The 21124-nt window shown below is 38.1% G+C and overlaps 1 protein-coding gene across 9 annotated transcripts in view; it reads left to right on the forward strand.

Annotated features, from left to right (window-relative positions):
- The window catches only part of CATSPERE (catsper channel auxiliary subunit epsilon), a 244006-nt gene that overhangs the window by 167685 nt on the left and 55197 nt on the right, over positions 1–21124 (forward strand). For all 9 annotated transcript variants that reach the window (XM_037822416.1, XM_037822373.1, XM_037822378.1 and 6 more), the window contains one exon: positions 6380–6479. In XM_037822416.1, the coding sequence (XP_037678344.1) occupies positions 6380–6479 (100 nt within the window). The remainder of the gene's footprint in view (positions 1–6379; positions 6480–21124) is intronic.

The following is a 21124-nucleotide window of genomic DNA, read 5'->3' on the forward strand; positions in this document are numbered from 1 at the left end:
CTTTATTATTATCTCACAATTCATTGTGGGATATGTAGGGGACCAAGAGAAATACATTCAAAGACCTGCACCAGAGTAGCCTCACCTGCAACTGGACGTGATGCAGATAAAGAGATTACGGACTCAATCTGATTGGATGAATTTTACAGGGAGTGAATTTGTTTGTATATGGGAAGGATGTGAATCACTGAACCAGAGGGTAGACTGTGGTAGATTATTATAATAATGGATCATGCCTCTCACACTGACTCTGAGCTTGGCCATGTGACTTGCTTTGGCCAAAGGGATATCAGCAAAGTTACAGAAGCAGAGGTTTGATAACTTGGTGTCTTCTGGGAAATCTGAAACCAACGTGCTATGAAGAAGCCCAGGAGCCATCCCAGGCATTCTAATTATCCCAGTTAAACCCAGTATTCAAACAACCTACCAGCTGCATGCAGCCACAGGAGTGAGCCCGGATGATACAAGCAGAAGAATCACCCAGCCAATCCATGGTACCATAAATCATTGTTGTTTTAAGCCACTAAGACTAATTAAACAGCAATACATTACAACTCCTTGGAAATCTGTTTGGCAGCTTTTCATCAAGTCAAACATAGGCCAAACTGGTAAACCCAAATGTCTGTCAATAGGAGAACAGATAAAGAAATACAGTATATTCATATAATGAACTACCACTCAGCAATACACAGAAGAAACTACTAATAAACACATTACAGATGAATCTCAAAAACTTCATCATTGCACAAAAGAAGCCAGATGCAAAAGAGAATATACTGTATGGTTCCATTTAAATGACGTTCACAAGAAGGCAAAACTAATAGATGGTAAAAAACAAAACAAAACAAAGCTCAAAACAAAGGTTTCCCCTAGTGGGGGGGGGGTGGTTAAGGAGTTTGAAAAGGGACACAAGGGATTTCAGGAGTGATGCAAATGGTATCCTTAAGATCTGTGCATTTTCCTGTATGTAATTTTCATCTCAAATTAAAGTGAAACAAAAGAATGGTAAAAAAATTTTAAAGACAAGAAATAGGGTCTTGCTCTTCCAGATATAAAGCAATTGTAATTAAGTCAGTGGCCACAGTAGCGTGAGCATAGACAAATAGACCTATGGAATATTACACTCTTGTGTAACCCACAATCTAGCATCAGCATCATTTGGCAGCAACTTAGAAATGCGGGATCTCAGGTCCCATCTCAGACTACTGAAAAAAGGTACCTTAATTTTTTAACAAGATCTTTAGGTGACTTATATGCACATTAAAGTTTGAAAAGCATTGATCTAGAAAAACCATTAAAAGACACAAATACTGAAACCTGATTTATGAAAGAGCAAGATTACAAATTAGAGACTCAATAACTGTTAATGGGGATCATTATTTTTTGATACCAAAAAAAAATTCAGATGTATTAAAGACCAATGGGAGGCAAAACTTGATAAGTTTAAAATAAAATACAGGAAAACTTCTTTATGACTTCTTACTACAGAACAATTTTTTAACTGAGTCACAAACACACAAACCATAAAGGAGAAAAATAGATATCGGACTATTCTAAATGTGAAAATTCTGTAACTAAAAGATACCATAAACAAAGTGGAAAAATGGGTACAGGAAATGCAAATAACCAATGAAGGATTAATATACAAAATAAATAATTAATGCCTTAAAAATTAATAAGAAAAAGCCAAACAAGACAATAGGAAAATGGGCAATGTATATTGTCCCAGAGTTTGGTGATTCACTAGAAGAACTCATAGGACTCAGCATATAGTGGTATGCAAAGGTATATAAAATAAAATTAGCAAAGGGAAAAGGCACAGGATTGAAGTCCAGAGGAAACCAGGTGCAAGCTTCCAAGAGTCCTCTCCCAGTGGAGTCACACAGAATGCACCGAATTCCTCCAGCAATGAGTTGTGACAACAAGTGAAATGTCTATGAGAGAAGTTCATTAAAGACTCAGTGCCCAAAGTTTTTATTGGGGATTGTTTGGTCACATAGGCACCATCTGCCTAGCACATACTAAGATTCCAGACTCACAGAAGGCATGCAGATGTTCAGCATAAACCAGATTATTTGTACAAACAGGTTAGGCACAGTGAGCCACTCATATCAATTCTGAAAATGGTGGGAATCCTCCTGATATCCTTGGAAGCAGGCCTTTTGAAAGATAACAGTCTCAGGTCTGCTGCTATGTTAATTCTTTTCTGTGCATATATGAACAGGCAATTCATAGAAGACGAAATCTTTGGTAATCAGAGAAATCTCATACACATCAGAATGCAAAAAAAAGAAATTTCTTGATTAAAATCTGGTAATATCAAGTACTGGCAAGGATGCGAAACAATGGAATTTCTTAACCCTGGCTTCTAAGAGTATAAATTGGTATAATCACTTTGGATAGCACTGTGGCAAAATCTAGAAAAGATGACTATGCAAATAACCTAAGACCCTGCAATTTCATTTCCGGGTATATACCCTAGAGAATATGACACATGCAAACAAGGAGACATCTAAAAGACTTTTCATACAGTGAAAATTTGGAATCAATCTAAAAGCCCATTAATGGAAGAATGATGAATAAATTGCATAGTTAGATAATTACCTACTACATAGCAGTTACTAAGAAGGAACAAGGTCACTTGTAAAAGAAGGGAATCAGATCATCAATTATGAGATTCAACTTGGTCAGAAAAGGAAAACAGAGATCAGAAGACTGGGAATTTCTGTGGTTACAACTTAAAAACCTAATGTTGAGTAAAAAACAAGTTGCCAAAAGATACCTACAGTATAAAATCATGTATGTACATTTTCAAACCCATAAAATAATACTATATATTATTTATGGATACATTTATATATAAGTAAAGCATAAAACCTAGATGAAAATTATATATCTGATTTTACATTATTCTGTTTTACTGCATAATGGAAATATTTCATAATTAAAATAATCTTTAGGAGCAAGGTCCATCAGGAAACTGGAGAAGTAAGTTCAAAGGTCCAGATAGCAAGGTTAAAAGGAGAAGAACAACTCATCCTCTAAGACTGGGAGAAAGGAATAAAAATGAATATAGAAACTGACTGGTTTGGAAGAGGAATGTGGGAGATGGGAAAGATGGTGTCCCACAGCTTCCATTTACTTGCATGAAGCAGGAAGGAGGGCTGTCTATACACTATGAGCAGGGAGGGGTTGAGGAGGGGCCTCAAGGGAATGTCGGAGGTCACTGAGCATAATGGGAGAAGCAGGCTGATTAAGAACCAGTGAAAAGATGGCTGAACAACACCAATGGCAAGACTGAGTTAAAATACCATGAATCTAGACTGTTCCAATCCCGATGGTTGTTTCACGTTTCCACTAGTGTGTACAAGACTGAAGTCATACTGGAATACCCAAAGTTTGGAATAGATGTTGAATGTGAGTGGAAGAACAAGACATGAGTAAATCGAGGATGCTTGTGAGAGAGAAGGTCAGACTGACCATGAGGTCCAGACTGAGTATAGAAGGAACACAGGCCAGGAGAGAACTGCTGTGTAGAAAAATAGGGAGGAATTGGGGGACTGGAAATCTCTATGAGATCAAGAGGTAGGTGAGAGGACATGCAAAAGAAGAAAGTATAAGAGGAAGGGGTCAGACAGAGGACTATTGGAGCAGCACCATTTTGGACTAATTTGGCAGCACTTTATTCTAGAGGTAACTTAGTTGTATCTCTGCTACTAGGACTAACTTTCTAAGGCTTTTTGCCTTCAATTCTTCTGGGATAATCAACTAAATATTAGAGGCTAACTACAGAGAGACAGTCATATCAATAAGGCTCAGTGTCCAGTTCAACCTAATTAAAGCAATGCATAGTTGATAACAGAGTATTCAAATAGGTATACATCAGAGGTGAATTTAGGTGCTAATTAAGCTTTGAGAATCAGACAGACAGGGGTGGTTACTGGAAAATCAGTCCATAGTCCTAGGTCTCTAGACTATAACAAATGCCTTGCCTTTAAAGGAAATGGCTCAGGAAAAAGGCTGGGTAGAATTCTACAGATCAAAGGACAAGAGAGACACCATCAAAAGTCATAAGGATGAAGAGAATCCTGGAAGTAGGATCCAGTTGGGAACATGTCATCCCAACTGCCCTTTTGCTTTCTCAACTCCCATGAGAACCTATTCCAAACTAGAGATTCATGTTACAAAGACAACCCCAGAGTAAACAAGGGGTATCAGATGCTCCCAGTCCATGCAGGGAGTTCAGGAGGAGTATTATGGGCTATCCAGAGTGATCACACAAGGATTGAGGGTCCCATGTGTCTAATGGACTTGTAGATCAAAAGAGGGATGTCTCCATATCAAATTCCAAAGTTGAACTGGCATAGTTGAGAAGTTACAAATTGTTAGTCATCAACCAGTAATATTTTAAAATTTCTCAGGTATACTTTATATTATATCCTACATTAATGAATGTTAAGGAAAATAAATCATGCATATATAAGTCAGTATTTTTGTCACACATTGTCAATGAAATATATAATGCATTATCAAAGGTCATGATAAACATTTTGTAGATCTCTATAAACCCAGAAGTTATGAGTCATGCAATTTATTCTTATTGCCACTAGATGACACTGTAGCTTACTGCTCTTTGGAGAGTCAAATGTTGCCAGCTCACAGAGTTCAATTAAGATCTTTAAATAAAACATATAGCTGTGTGACTAGTTCTTAATAATTCAAGAATCTGACAACTTTCAGAACACACAATTAAACATGCTTTTCCTTCTAAAGCTGCTAGACTTAGTGCTTTCCTAAAGCTTGACCACCATGCCTGAAACTTCATACAAAATTGTGAGTGCACGCACATATTATGCATTTTCCTGTGGGAGAGGGTCTGAAGCTCTCATTAGAGTTTTAGAATTTTCTATAACCCTCCTTTCCCACCAAGAAAGAGGTCCAACACCACTACTCCTGAGTAATTCCAGGTATAGCCAATTGTAGCCACTGGTGCCTGTTGGAGAACTAACCTTCTGAGTTCATCTCTTTATAATGAAGATGCAAAGAAAATAGCTTTTCAGATACTACTTTCTGTTGAATTGTGAGTAAGGGGCACAAATTGCTTTTTATAACAAGGGCTGGAGGGTAACAAGTTGTGCCAGACCTGGAAAGACAGATAAAATGACTGTAAGGTCAAGCAGCGATCTATGCAGTGAAGGAGGCATTGTCAAGGATCTATTATTTTTTATAACTAGACACAAACATACAAAGCAAAATAATTAAAAACTGGAGGATCAAGCCAAGAATCAGCAGTCCAGGGAAAGGGGCCTGAGACCACGGTCCTATGTGAAATTTCCATCCAAGGGGGTCAATTCCGGTAAAAAATGTGGGTAATAACTGATGGAGAATGAAGACATGTAACCATTTTTTACAGTCATAAGCATTGGGATGCAAGGATATGACTTTATCAATAAACTGAACTTAGCTTTGCTCTCAAGCACCTGTTTTCTTTCATATAGCAACAGAAAAAACAAAACAAAACAAAACAAAAACTAACCATAATCTTAATTTGAAGTAAAACATCTCTTAAAAGTCACAGAGTTTGGGATAAACACTAAGCTCAATGTGCTGATATAACCACTCCTGGCATCAGACGAGAGGGGCATCCTGTCCCCACTGGACTCTGTGCTGGTGTCTGTTGCAATAAAGTTACCTTCTCTTCTCTAAGCATGAGCTATGCACGACTGCTCCAGGGAGCTGACGGGCTATTCCTGCTTCTCAACCCCATTTCAACTCTTGCAGATGCCTCTGATTCTTTTGAGATTCAGCCATCTCTTCCACCTGGTTCGTCCTGAGCTATCTGCTGCATCTCAGTTCTCAGTATAAAACTTCTGTGGCTTAATTCTCTGGTACATAATGGGCATCCAATAAATAATTGTTGAGTAAATTACACCAAGGGATCCTCGCTCTGCCCTTCCTCCATTCATCACATCCTCCTGTCTTTATCCCCAGTAATATCCACAACAGCTGGGCCTCAGCTACCCTCACTTTATCAATAAATGATTCATATCCAAGTGAAGAGAAACTATGGTTCCAACTATTTAAAAAGTGGTGATGATTAAAACCACCGTTCATTGACTGCTGACTATATGCCAAGCCCTATACTGGGTGATTTACAGACATTAGTTCATTCATTTCTCAAAATAAACCTATGCAATAGGCATTGTTATTTTACAGATAAGAAAATTGAGGCCTTAAGAGTTTAAGTAACTTCTCCAGGATCACAAGCTATTAAGTGATAAACATAGGATTTAAGCCTAAGCCTATCTGACTTAAAAGCTGGAACTCTTAACCCCCTATTCTACATTAAACTATTTGATGTGTTTGCTGTTTCTTCCAGATATAATGATAACGGATATGTTAAAGATATTGAAGTAAATTTCTTAGTGTGGGAAATACACGGCAGGAATGACTACAGCTTTAATAATACTATGAGGAAGGTATGATATCTTTGAATTTAAGTTGCATTTAGTATACAACTAGACATGTATTTCTATTTTAAATCTGTATACAATTTATCTAAGAAAAATAGAACCACACAGCTGTGAGTAGAAAAAAACATGCACGCTTTATATCAATGTTAAATTTCTTGAACTTGATAACTATACTTAATGTGGTTACAGAAGTGAATATCCTTGTTCTTAGGAAAGATACATGGAAGTAGTAATTGTTCGAGGAGCATGATGTATGCAACCTACTCTTAAATGTTTATAAAATAGATAAATTAGATATATATAGATAGATGATAGATAGTAGATAGATAGATTATAGATAGATAGAGGATTGACAGAAATAGAATGAGAACAAATGTGGCAACATGTTAAAATTGGTAAATCTGGGTATCTGGTTACAGGGTATATTGGTTTTTATTACTTTTCCAACTGTCCTCTAAATTTGAAATTATTTCAAATTAAAAGTGATCGATAGATAGATAGCTAGAAAATTGAGAAAACTAGGAAAAGACAAATCCACAAATGTAGTGAAAGATTCTAACACAACTCTCTCAGTAACTGTGGTGGATTGATTGTGTATCCCAGTTCTTGGTTTTGGGCTGCATTCTGGTGGGTGTAGACCCATTGTAAACAAGCTCTCCTCAAGATGTTACTTCAGTTAAGGTTTAGCCCAAATGAATGAGGTTGGACTTTGATCTGGAATACTGGAGTACTTTATAACAGAGGGAAAGTTAGATAGAGAGACAAGCCATGGGGAGCAGCCAGAAGCCAGAAGTCAGTGGACCTGGAGGAAGAAGAAGAAGACGTCGCCATCGGCATTACCATGTGAAAACCCAAGGAACCCTAAAGATTACTGGTCAGGCAGAAGATACAGACCCCAGGAAGAAGCAAGCCTTCTAGCCTCTTAAACTATGACCTAACTAATTACCCTTGTTAAGCCACGTCATTTTATGGTGTTTTAGTGTCCTCATTGCTAAAGCAAATACCAAGCAAAGGTTTGGCTTAAACAACGAGAATTTATTGGCTCACGATTTTGAGGCTAGGAGAAGTACACATCAAGGTGTCATCAAGGTGATGCTTGCTTCCTGAAGGCAGGTGCTCTGGGGCTGCCTGCCAGCAATGCCTGGTCCTGGGCTCCTCTTTCACATGGCAGTGGACATAGCGGCCTCACCTGGCCTCTCCCTTCTCTTCCAGGTTCCATTGATGTTCAGCTTCTAGCTGCTCCCTCTGTGGCCTTCTCTCTATCTGTAGGAATTTCATTCTCCTTTAAAAGGACCAGTAAAAGGATTAAGACCCATACTGATTCAGTTGGGCCACACCTTAACTGAAGAACTTCATCAAAATGTCCTACTTACAATGGGTTCACACCCACAAGAACGGATTAAGTTTAAGAACATGTTTTCTGGGGTACATAGTATCCCAGACCACAACATATGGTATATGTTTTAGAAGCTAGAAAACTAAAACAGTAACTACTGGAACATGCCAGAGAACAAAAAAAGTAAAGATAGAGAATATTTCAACAACATGATTAACAAACCTGACCTAATTGATTTATACAGAACACTGTGCCAACAATTGTAAAATATATATTCTTTTCCAGTGCATACAAACATTTACAAAAATTGACCATATATTTTCTAAAAGTAAATCCCAATAAGTTAAAAGAGATTGAAATCACAGAGTATTTTCTCTGAGTGGAAACCAATAATAAAAAGATCATTAGGAAATCCCCTTATTATGAAATAACCCAAAAGTCAAACAAGAAAACACAATGGAAATGAGAAAATATTTTTGAAGTGAATAATAATGAAAATAGCAAATATTAAAATTCATTGGGGACACAAAGTTCACATATTATATGATTCCATTTAATATGGAAATTTATGGTATGTGAATTTTACCTCAATAAATTATTTTTTGAAGTTAATGTTTTATTTACCTCTTCTATGGTTCATTTCTAAAATTTTTATTGTAGTATCATATATAAATCTCAAATTTTCCCATATTAACCACTTTCAAGTACACACTTCAGTGGTATTAATTACATTTCACATTATTGTACTACCTTCAACATCCATTACCCCTACTTATTCTTGATCTCAAACAGAAACTCTGCACCCATTAAGTAATAGCTCCTTCTCCCCACCACCACCCCTTCCCAGCCCCTAGTAACATGCTCACTACTAACTAACAACCTGTTTGGGCTTCAGATTTTCACCTGTCAAATGGGAATAATTATAGTATCAACTTTGTGATCTAGTGAATGGGTTAAACAACATAATAAATGTAGAGAACTCAGTACCATCCTGGTAAATGATAAATATTCAATAAATATTTCTTGAATAAATAAATGAAAAAACATTTTTAAAAACTCACTGGAAACAGCTAAAGTCATGCTCAGGGGGACATTTATACACTTATTTGCATATATTTGAAAAAAGAAAGGACTAAAAAAACAATAATCTAAGCATCTACCTCAAGAAATTAGGAAAACAGGCTTGAAGGGAACTCTGGTCAACCAAAATGGCAACATAACAGTTCATTTCCCCCACAGAATCTTTGCACAACTAACTAGCAAAAACTGGCAGACCTATCTTCCTCAGCACTCCAGAAAACAGTTAAAGGGTTTCAGTAACTGGGCAAGTGCCAAATCAAGAAAACACAACTTAAAAACAATAGGAAAAGCTCTCTTGCTGACCCTTCCCATACCCTCTCCCTGGCATGGTGTGGAGCTGGCCTGCATTCTCATTGTGGGTCCCTGGCCCTGTTCTGGAGAGACCAGAGTAACCTCTATGTGTGTACTAGGGTGCCTATATGTTGGTGCCAGTCTATCAAGTGACAGCCTGAAGGACTGAAACTGGACATTCATCTCTGGCTCACGCTTCTTGAACTTGCCTTGTAGGCAGAAGTTTGCACACAGCTAAAGCAGTGTAAGAAACAATCAAATATGTGGCTTGGGGCACAGGAGTATCACCTTCAAGACATAAAATAGAACACCTGGGAGGAGGGGAAAATCTATTTCATAGGGAATAGAGGGGGCATATGGATTTCTGTAAAGGGGCAAATTCCTAAAGCCTCAGGGAACTTGACTATGACAAGTTGACTTGCCTATGACAAGATGCAGTGTCATAAAAAAATGGGAAGGGCCCCACACTTTTGCATCAGGCTAATCTTCTTGGTAGGAAGTCTAAACTTTGAAGGAGAACACCAGTCAACACAGACTCAATTTGCAAAGGCTGTGAATGGTGTTTTTTTGCATTGGTTTGTTTGTTTCTGTTGGCTCCTGGCACTCAACAAAATCAATGTCATATCACTAGCTGGATTCAAACATAAGGATCAGACAACACAGGAACTAAATCCAAGAGTTAACACATTAAAATATTACAGTATACAGTGTGCAAAAAAGATAACAAGGAATTTTCTGTTAACCTACAACTTTTCTCATAAAAGAAATTATGTTTAACAAAAAAGATAGCAAGACAAACAAAGAAAAGAAATGATGGCCAATCCAAAGGAACAAGATAAAACTTCAGAAATCATCAATGAAGAAAACAAGACCTTGGACATTCCAGGCAAAAACTTTTAAATAACTGATATTTGAAATGCTCAAACACCTAAAAGAAAACACAAGAGGAAGAACTAAAGAATATGGAAAAAAAATGAATAAACAAATGAGAACCTCAATACAGAGATAGAAATTATAAAAAGGAACCAAACAGAAACACTGGAGTTGAGGACCACAATAACTGAAATAAAAAGCTCTGTAGACAGGTCAGGTGCAGATTACAGTTGGCAGAAGAAAGAATCAGTGAATTTAAATATAAGAAATTGAAATGATTCAGCCTGAGGAGCAGAAAGAAAAGAGAATGAAAAGAAGTGAACAGAGCTTAAGAGACCTGTGGGACATAATCAAACATACCAATACATATGGGGGTCCCAGAAGGAGAAGAAAGAGAGAAAGGAGAAGAAGGAATATTCAGTGAACTGGTAGCAGAAAACTTCCCAAATTTAATGAAAGGCATGAATATACACATTCACACAGCCCAACAAAACACAAATAGGATAAATTTCAAAAGAACCAGGCCAAGACACATGATAGCCAAACTGTCAAATTCCAAGGACAAGGGGGAAATTCTGAAAGCTCCAAGGGAAATGCAATGTGTTAGGTACAAAGGAGCCCCAGTAACATCAGGTGCAAATTTCTCATTAGAAACCAAGGAGGCAAGAAGGCAGTGGGATGACATATTCAAAGTACTGACAGAAAATAATTGCCAACCAAGAATTTTATATATGGCATGGCTATCTTTCAAAAATGAGGAAGATACTAAAAACATTCCCAGATAAAAAGTCGAGGGGCTATGTTACAACTAGCCTGTCCTACAAGCAACACTAAAGAGAGTTTTTTCAGACTGAAAGGAAAGCACAATCAACAGTGAATCAAAGAGGCATAAATAAATAAAGATCTGATAAAGGTAACCATATGGGTAATTATAAGTGCTGGTTCTATTGTATTTTTTTAGTATGTAATTTCATTTTTCACTTCTTAAAATTTGAAAAATACAAATGCATAGAAAGTATGATAAATCTCTAATTTTAAACAAGTACAAAAAAAGGTGGGGGTGGAGGAATATGGGAACAGTATACATGTATGCTATTGAAATTAAGTTGGTATCAAATCTCCTGTAATCTTTTATAGATTTAGGATATTAAATGTAAGCCTGATGCAACACAAAGAAAATATCTGAAAAATACATACAAAAGGAAACAAGAAGGACCCAAGACGGTACACTACAAAAAAATCAAATGAATATGAAGCAGGTGTTAATGGAAGAATTGCAGGTCAAAAAAGGTATGACTTACAAAGACCAAATAGGAAAATGGCAGAAGAAAGTCCTGCATTATCAGTAGTTACTTTAAGCATAAATGAATTAAACTATCTACTCAAAAGGCAGAGATTGGCAGAATGGACAAAAGAGCATGATACAACTCTATGCTGTTTATAAGAGACTCACCTGAAAGTCAAAGACACAGGTAGGCTGAAAGTGAAAGGATGGAAAAAATACATCATGCAAATAGCAACAAAAAGAGAGCAGGAGTAACTACACTAATATCAGATAAATAGACTTTTAGTAAAAACTATTAAGGGACAAAGAAGGGAGAAATAGACATTTCTACATTAATAGTAGGAAATTCCAATAAACAACTTTCAAAATGGATACAAGGGGTGACATCATCAACATGTATGTAAACAGCTACTGAAAACCCCTCTCCAGAGATTCAATGAAAAAAAAGGACAATTCTGAATTGTTTGAAACTCTGGAGAAGGATATTGACTGGAGAAGGACACTGCAGATGCCCAATTGAAGAAAGAGAAGAAACATCAGGTTGGAATATTCCATCCCAGACCAACTGGTCCTCTCCCTTCCCCCTCACTTGGTCTCCATGTGGAAAAGGCAAGGAATCAGCAGACAGCACCCCACCCACCAGGAACAGAATACAAAATCTCACATCAGTGAGACATACCTCCACTGTTTGAAGACCCGGTGGACAGGGGTGGACATGTCAAGGTCCAGGTCAGTGAAGGAGACAGCATTTCCAGCCCTGGGTCCAAAAACCCTTTCCCCACCCTTGAAGGAAGCAGCAGCTGGTGGCCATTTCCTTGCCTGGGGAATGGCTGGGGTACTGGGTCAGCTGAGGGAGTAGTCTGCTACAGGTGGAGCCCCACATCAAGCCAGATTTTGGCTGGCAAAGTGAGGGCATAGGAATCCCGCAGCTTCAGCTCACCTGCGTAGACCCATCCTGGGCTCCAAGCAAAGTAGCCTCTGAGGACAATAGAGTTGCCAAACAGTGCCATCTGCTGGATAGTCTGTAAAGTGCAAGGGGAAATAGCACCACGGGAAGCCAGCAGATCTATATTACCATCCAGAGAACTTGCTGGGGTGCAATGTGCCAACATCCCAGCCCTGTGGCAGGCCACTGTGGGTGACTGATTTGGGGGAATACTTGGAGGCAGAGCCAATCTGAAAACTAGCCAGTGAAAGAAAAAAAGGAAATATAGAGATCAAAGAAAACCAACAAGCAAACCAAAGGCAAAAGAGAGAAAACAACCTCCAGAATAAACTAATCAAGAAAATCAAATGCCTAAACAGCAAAGAATCATGAGCCACACCAGTTGTTAATCTAACAACTTAACTGAGACTCAAGAGTTGAAATAACTAATTAAAGATGTTCAAACAAATCTTCTAAATCAAATCAATGAGTTGAAAGAAAATGTGATGAGGGATGAAGGATATAAAGAAGACACTGGGTGACCATAAGGAAGAATTTGTAAGCTTGCATAACCCAAACAGAATTGATCCAAATAGACCCACTCCAAGACACTAACTAATCAGATTCTCAGATGGCAAGGACAAAGAGAGAAGTCTGAAAGAAGCAAGAGAAAAGCAATCCATCACACACAGGAGATGCTCAATAAGACTAAGTACAGATTTCTCAGTAGAAACCATGTCGATGAGAAGGCAGTGGTATGATATATTCAAGATACTGAAGGAGAAAAACCACTAAACAAGAATTCCATATCCGGCAAACCTGTCTTTCAAAAACAAGGAGAGTTTAAAATATTTATAGATAAGCAGACAATGAGAGAGTTCATGAACAAGAGCCCTCCTCTACAAGATATACTAAAGGGAATGCTACAGACAGATAGGAAAAGACAGGAGAGGGAGGTTTGGAGAAGCGTGTAGACATGAAGATACCAGGAGATAGAAAGAGGGTAAAGATCAGGCATGTCATGCTGAAGGAGTACAGGATGTTCAACAGGATTGATTGTATAAATCCAGAAATGGATAGCACAATACTGTGATTGTGATGGGAGCACAATATTGTAAGTACACTGAACAAAGATGACTGTGAGTACAGTTGAAAGAAGAAAGTTAGGGGCATGTAGGACAACAGAAAGAAAGATAGAAGATAAAGATTGGGATGGTATAATTTAGTGAAACCTAGAGTGGTCACTGATTGTGATTAAATGTAAAAATACAAGAATGTTTTTACATGAGGGAGAACAAATGAATTTCAACTTTGCAAGGTGTTGAAAATGGGATGGTATTGGGGAAAAAATACAATCAATGCAAACTAGAGTATATAGTTAACAGTAATATTGTAATATGCTTCCATTAATTGTAACAAAGGCAGTATACCAAAGCTAAATGTCTATAAGACAGGATGTAAGGGAGGGCTATGGGATTCTTGGTGTTGGTGTTGTTCTCTGACTTTTTTGTTGTATTTTATTTTAATTTTATTTTTCGTTTTGTTGCTTCTTAATTGTCATTTTTTTTCTTTCTTTTTTGGCTACTTCCTCTTTCTTTGTGAAAGAAATTGAAATGTCCTCATATACATAGTGGTGGTGAATGAATAGCCATGATTATACAGGGAACCACTTATTGTTTACTTAGGATAAAATGTATGGTGTATGAACAAAACCATCTAAAACATAATCAGAGGGATACAGTGCAGGAGAAAATGTGGAGAGAGGGATGTATCTAATCACTGTTGGTGCGGAAGTAGAATGGTGCAGCCTATCTGGAGGTCAGTGTGGTGGTTCCACAGGAAGCCAAGCATGGGGTTGCCATATGGTCCTGCAACTTGGTTATTGGGTATATACTTGGAAGAAATGAAAAGAGGGACACAAATGGACATTTGCACAGTGGGGCTTATGGTGGCAGTGTTCATGATTCTCAGTGGATGGGGGTGGCCTAAGAGTACATCAACTGATGAATGGAATGACAAATTGTGGTGTATAAATACAATGGAATATTGAGCTGCTACAAGGAGTGAAGTTGTGAGGTGAATGGACCTTGAGGACAGTATGTTGAGTGAAACAAGCCAGAAATGAAAAGACAAACATAATGCCTCACTAATATGGACTAACTATAATATGCAAATTCTGAGAACTGAATCTGAGAGCATAGGTTATTGTAAAGGTTCCTAGATTGTAAGCTCTTACAGCAGTTAAATCTATTCCTGAGTTGTAATGGTTATTTCTAAATTCTGAGATGCTGAGCTTTTGTGTATAACCTGGTCAGTCCCTGGAACTTTGGGTATCTGTGTGACATCAGGGACTCAGAGCCAGAGTCTGGCAGCTATGAATGTCAATATTACCCCATACAGCAAATGTTAAAGAGTCTGAAAAAAGAGATCAGACTTCACTTAGAGATATGAATGAAATGGACTTGGTTAGGACTAAGGTAAATAAGACTAAAGGGTAAAGGACGATATTGATGATGTTTTAAAACCTCAACTTCTGTGTGAGACCAAAGGAATAGATGTTTATTAGGTGCAAAATTTATAGTTTTTGTAACACACTATATCAATTTAACTTGTATGGTCAGTCTATTCAAACACCATAATTACATGGAACTTTGCATAGGGATTGAAATCTGGTTGGTTTGCACAGGTTACTGTGAAGCTCCAATACATCCCAGAGTAATTTGGGCAGAGAACAAAATGTATTTGCAAAGCCCCCTTGAGGGAATGGGGGAAATGTGGAAATATTAAACATCTCCACCTGGGAATTAATGATATTCTCACAAGCATTGGGGGCTACCCATCTAGAAGGCCAAGCCCTTGATCTTGGGGCTTGCCCTTATGAAGCTTGTTACTGCAAAGGAGAGGCTAAGCCTACTTAAAATTTTGCCTAAGTGTCACCCTCAGAGAAACTTTTTATTGCTCAGATGTGGCCTCTCTCTCTAAGCCAATTCTGCAGGTAAACTTTCTACCCTCCCTCTTATGTGGGAAATGACTCCCAAGGGTCTAAATCTCCCTGGCAACTTGGGACATGACTCCCAGGGATGAGCTTGGCTCTGCCATCATGGAATTGAGAAAGCCTTCTTGGACCAAAAGGGGGAAGAAAAGTGAAACAAAATAAAGTTTCAATAGCTGAGAGATTTCAAAAGGAGTCAAAAGGTCATTCTGGAGGTTATTCTTATGCATTATATACATACCATTTTTTAGTTTTTAGTGTATTGGAATAGCTAGAAGGAAATAGCTGAAACTGTTAAACTGCAACCCAATAGTCTTGATTCTTGAAGACAATTGCATACTACCCTGTGTGACCATGTGATTGTGAAAACCTTGTGGCTTCCTCTCCCTTTATCCTATGTTTTGACAGATAAGTAGAAAAATGAGGACAAAAAGTAAATGAATGTTAGGGAGGGATGGGGGTATGGGATGTTTGGGGTGTTCTTTTATACTTTAATTTTTACTCTTATTCTTTTTTGTGTGGTAATAAAAATATGCAAAAATTGATGTCAAGGTGAATGCACAAATATATGATGGTACTGTGAACAACTGTGCACTGTGAATGATTGTATGGTTTGTGAATATATCTCAATTAAATTTAATTTTTAAAAAATGGATACAACATCTAGACAGAAGATCAATAAAGAAATAGAAGACTTGAATAATACTATAAACCAGCTAGACCTACTAATAGGCATATATATATATAGTACCCTTCACCCTACTGCAGCAGAAAACACATTTTCTCTAGTGCACATGGATCATTCTCCAGGATAGACCACGTTAGGTCACAAAAAAAGTATCAATAAAATTTTTTTTATTTTATTGTAAAATAAATTCAAAGTTACAGGAACAGTTGCAAAAACAATACAAACTCCATACACAGCATACCCTGACCCCCCCCAATACCCCAATCCACCAACTTTAACATGCTGTCACACTGCCATTTCTCTTTATTTCCCTCCCTCCCTCCCTCCCTATCATCCATCATCTATTGCTATCTTCTGAACATATGAGAGCAAGCTGTACACATCCTTGAACAAACACTATAATTCACATATACACTTCCCATGAACAAGAACATTCTTTTATGCAATCCCATTAAGTGCAGTTAAGAAGTGCAAGAAATTCAACATTGATACAAAGCTTACATTCTATATTTCCTTTTTTTTTTTCTTATGTCTCAACTGTGTCCCTGTGAGCCTCCTGTCCTCCATCCTCAGATCCCATCCAGGATCATCCTTGGCATTCAATTGTCATCTATTTAGAGTGTCTTTTTTTTTTTTTCCAATTGTGGAAACATATATACAGCCTAAATCTTCCCATTCCACCCCCTCCCTAGCATTCCATTAGTGGGCTTAATCACATTTAGAATGTTGTAATGCTATCACCTTCCCACCATCCATTACTAGAAATTTCCCTTCATCTCAAACAGCAACCCTACACTCATTTCTTAACTCCCCGTTGCCCCTTCCCCCATTTCTCTTAACCCAAACTCTACTTTTCATCTCTATGGTCATATTCTCTGATAATTTCTTTGTGTTTACTGTGGGGCTTAAATTTAACCTCTTAAACCCATAACAATCTTGGTTGTCTTTGATACCCACTTAACTTCAATAGGACACATAAACTATGTCCCTATACTCCTCCATTCCCCCACCTTTATATAGTTCTTGTAAAAAATTACATATTTTACATTGGGTCCATAACCACTGATTTGTCATTAGAGTTTATGAATTTTATATCCTGTAGGAAGTAAATAGTGGAGTTACAAATCAAAAATTATTGACTTCTATTTGTATTCCACTGTGGTCAGAGAATGTGATTTGAATATATTCAATTGTTGTTTTTTTGTTTTTTTGTTTTTAATTTATTGAGGCTTGTTTTATGTCCCAGCATATGGTCTATTCTGGAGAAAGATCCGTGATCACTAGAGAAAAATGTGTGTCCTGGTGATTTGGGATGTAAGGTTCTATATATGTCTGTTAAAATTCTCTATATCTCTCTCTCCTTTCTTTGTTTCTCTGTTGGTAGGGCTCCCTTTCGAATCTGAAGTAGGGCAGGTCTTTTATTGACAAAATCTCTCAGCATTTGTCTGTGAAAAATTTAAGCTCTCCCTCTAATTTGAAGGAGAGTTTTGCTGGATAAAGTACTCTTGGTTGGAAATTTTTCTCTCTCAGAATTTTAAATATGTCATGCCACTGCCTTCTCGCCTCCATGGTGGCCACTGAGTAATTACTACTTAGAAGTTGTTTCCTTTGTATGTGGCGAATTGCTTTTTTCTTGCTGCTTTCAGAACTTGCTCCTTCTCTTCCGTATTTGACAGTCTGATCAGAATATGTCTTGGAGTGGTTTTATTTGGATTTATTCTATTTGGAGTTCGCTGGGCATTTATACTTTGTGTATTTATATTGTGTAGAAGGTTTGGGAAGTTTTCCCCAACAATTTCTTTGAATACTTTTTATAGACCTTTACCCTTCTCTTCCCCTTCTGGGATACCGATGAATCTTAAATTTGGACATTTTACTTTGTCTATCATATCCCTTAGATCCATTTTGATTTTTTCGATTTTTTTCTCCATTCCTTCTTTTGTTCTTTAATTTTCTGTTCTGTGGTCCTCTAGGACACTGAGTTGTTGTTCAACTTCCTCTAATCTTGTATTATGAGTATCCAGAGTCTTTTTAATTTGGCCAACAGTTTCTTCTATTTCCATAAGATCTTCTATTTTTTTATTTACTCTTGCAATTTCTTCTTTATGCTCTTCTAGGGTCTTCTTTTATGTCCTTTATATCCTGTGCCATGTTCTTCTTCATGTCCTTTATATCCTGTGCCATGCTCTCATTCTTTGAGTGTAGTTCTTTGATTAATTGCACCAAGTACTGTGTCTCTTCTGATAGTTTGACTTGGATGTTTGAGATTGGGTTCTCCATATCATCTGGTTTTATCATATGCTTTAAGATTTTCTGTTATTTTTGACCTCTTGGCATTTGCTTTGTTTGATAGGGTTCTTTCAAGTTATAAAAATACAAATCAAATTTTTCAGATCTACAACTTGGTGGCATTCACTTTCTCTAACTAACCAGCGGATGGTGTCTGCAAGTCACCTATTCCCCTCAAGTCAGTTCTCCTCAACTTTGTCTTTGTGGTGTGTGGGGAAATGATTCTTGTGGGGTTCAACTGGTGCACTCAGTTTGGATGTGTTGTTGGTGCTGTCCGCCTTGAATGTGGGGCATGTGTCTGGGTGGTTAGGGAGGCAGGGCAGCTTTAATATTCAAACCTCCCAGGTGTTCCCAGAGATTCAAGGCTGTTGCAAGAGTTTAAGCCTCCATTTCAGTCTTGCCACAGATTTTCTCTGCCACTGACCCACAAGTCCCCAGCATTGATGTAGGGTCCCTGGGATTTCCGAGTGGGCCCCCCTTCTCAGCTGTGACCCTCCAGAACCTCTGCTGAGGGAAGGCTGTGCTACATCACAAGTGCACACCATCCCTCAAGGGAAGCCCTGGGCTGCCGGGCCGTGCAGGGGCACTCCCAGACTGATGCAAAAATGGCTGAATGGGGTGTCTCAACTGCCCCTTTTCACACAGCTCTGCCTTCCCAGCTCTGGGACAACTAGCTGTGGGTGCACCCAAGGCCACTGTCCATGGCCGATATTGTGTGTGCAGTGCTGTGGGATACACTCCCCATCAGCCTGGGTTTCCTGGCACGGCTCCTGGCTGTGGGTCCGGCCCCAGGCAGGAGTGTCGCCAGCATGCCGGGGAGCCGGCTGCAAATAGTGTTGTTTCTTTCTCCTTTTGGCTCTCCCCCCTACCCCCCTGGCCCTGAGGCAATCAGCAGTGGGCTATCCTCCATGCCAGGCACCGAGAGGTTTGCACAGCCCACTCCTGCCGTGCTTCACTGCGGGTTCTCATGGTCATAACTGCAGCTGCTCCTGGTTTTTTGTTTTTTTTTTTAAGAAGAACTAGTCTATCTCCAAATGCCAACCCCTGGTTTCCCCACACCACAGCGCAGCTGTGGGACTTTCAGCCGGCTTATGCACTTGTTTCAGAATGCAGACTCCTGGTTTCACCAAGTGCACAGTCCCTGTGGTTTTTAGCAGATCTTGTCCAGCTGGTGCATCACTGGAAGTGGTGTTCTGGGTCACTTTCTGGTTTTTATCTAGTATTTTTCACGGAGGTGTTTTTTTGCCCTGTCTCACCTAGCCGCCATCTTAGGTTCTCCTAAATTTTTAAATATTGAAATCATACAATGTATCCTCTTGGGGCATAATGGAATAAAGCTAAAAATAAGTAACAGAAGGAGAACTAGAAATTTCACATATACTTAGGAATTAAACAACACACTCTTTCACAACCAATGGATCAAAGAGTAAATCACACAGAGAATTAGGAAATATCTTGAGGCAAATGAAAATGAAAACACAACATAACAAAACTTATGAAATGCAGCAATGGCAATGCTGAGAGAGAAATTTATAGCTCTAAATGCTTACATTAAAAAAGAATATCTCAAATCAGAGACCTAACCTCTTACCTGGAGGAACTAGAAAAAGAAGAAAAACCTAACCCAAAGTGAGCAGAAGGAAGGAAATAACATGGATTAGAATGGAGATAAATGAAATAGAGAATAAAAAACAATAGAGGATCAAAAATCAAAAGATAGTTCTTTAAAAAGATCAATAAAATGGACAAACTTTAGCTAGACTGACAAAGAAAAAAGGAGAGAGGACAAAATTAAAATCAGAAATGAAAGGGGTACATTACTATTGACCAAACAGAAATAAAAAGGATTATAAGAGGATACTGTGAACAACTGTGCACCAAAAAATTACAAAACCTAGATGAAATTTCTAGATACACACAAACTACCAACACTGACTCAAGAAAAAAATAGAAGATCTCAACAGAACAATTAAAAGGAGAAATTGAATCGGTAATCAAAAACCTCCAAACAAAGAAAAGTCAAGGTTCAGATGGCTTCACTAGTGAATTTTACCAATCATTCTGTGAAAACTAACACCAATCCTTCTCTAACCATTCCAAACAACTGAAAAGGAGGAAACACTTCCTAACTCATTCTCTGGGGCAAGCATTATCCTCACACCAAAGCCAGATATAGACATCACAAGAAAAGACAATTACAGACCAATATCCCTTATGAATATAGATGCAAAAATCCTCAACAGAATAATAGCAAACAGAATCAAATAGTACATTAAAAGAATTATACACCATGATCAAGTGGGCTCTATCCCAGGTATGCAAAGATGGTTCAACTTAAGAAAATCAATTAATGTAATACACCACATTAATAGAATGAAGAAAAAAAAAAAAACCCATGATCATATCTTTGCCAGTTTAGATGTAATATGTCCCCCAAAATGCCGTGTTCTTTGATGCAGTCTTGTGTGGGCAGACGTTATTGGTGTTGATTAGACTGGAATTCTTTGATTGAATGTTTCCATGGAGAAGTGACTCATTCAACTGTGAGTGAAACTTTTAATTGGATAATTTCCTTGGAGGTGTTACCCTGCCCATTCGGGGTGGGTATTAATTGGATCACTGGAGTCATATAAAGGATTTCACAGACAGAGAGACTCAGAGCAACTGAGAGGGACGTTTTGGAGAGAAGCTGCAGCCTAGAGAGGAATGTTCTGGGAGAAAGCCATTTTGAAACCAGAAATCTGGAGTAGATTTCAGCCATGTGCCTTCCCAGCTAACAGAGGTTTTTAGTGCCATTGGCCATCCTCCAGTGAAGGCACCTTGTGTTGATGCCTTACCTTGGACATTTTACTGCCTTAAGACTGTAACTTTCTAACCAAATAAACCCCCTTT

This window comes from Choloepus didactylus, chromosome 2 (assembly GCF_015220235.1).
Source record: "Choloepus didactylus isolate mChoDid1 chromosome 2, mChoDid1.pri, whole genome shotgun sequence".
Taxonomy (NCBI): Eukaryota; Metazoa; Chordata; class Mammalia; order Pilosa; family Megalonychidae; genus Choloepus; species Choloepus didactylus.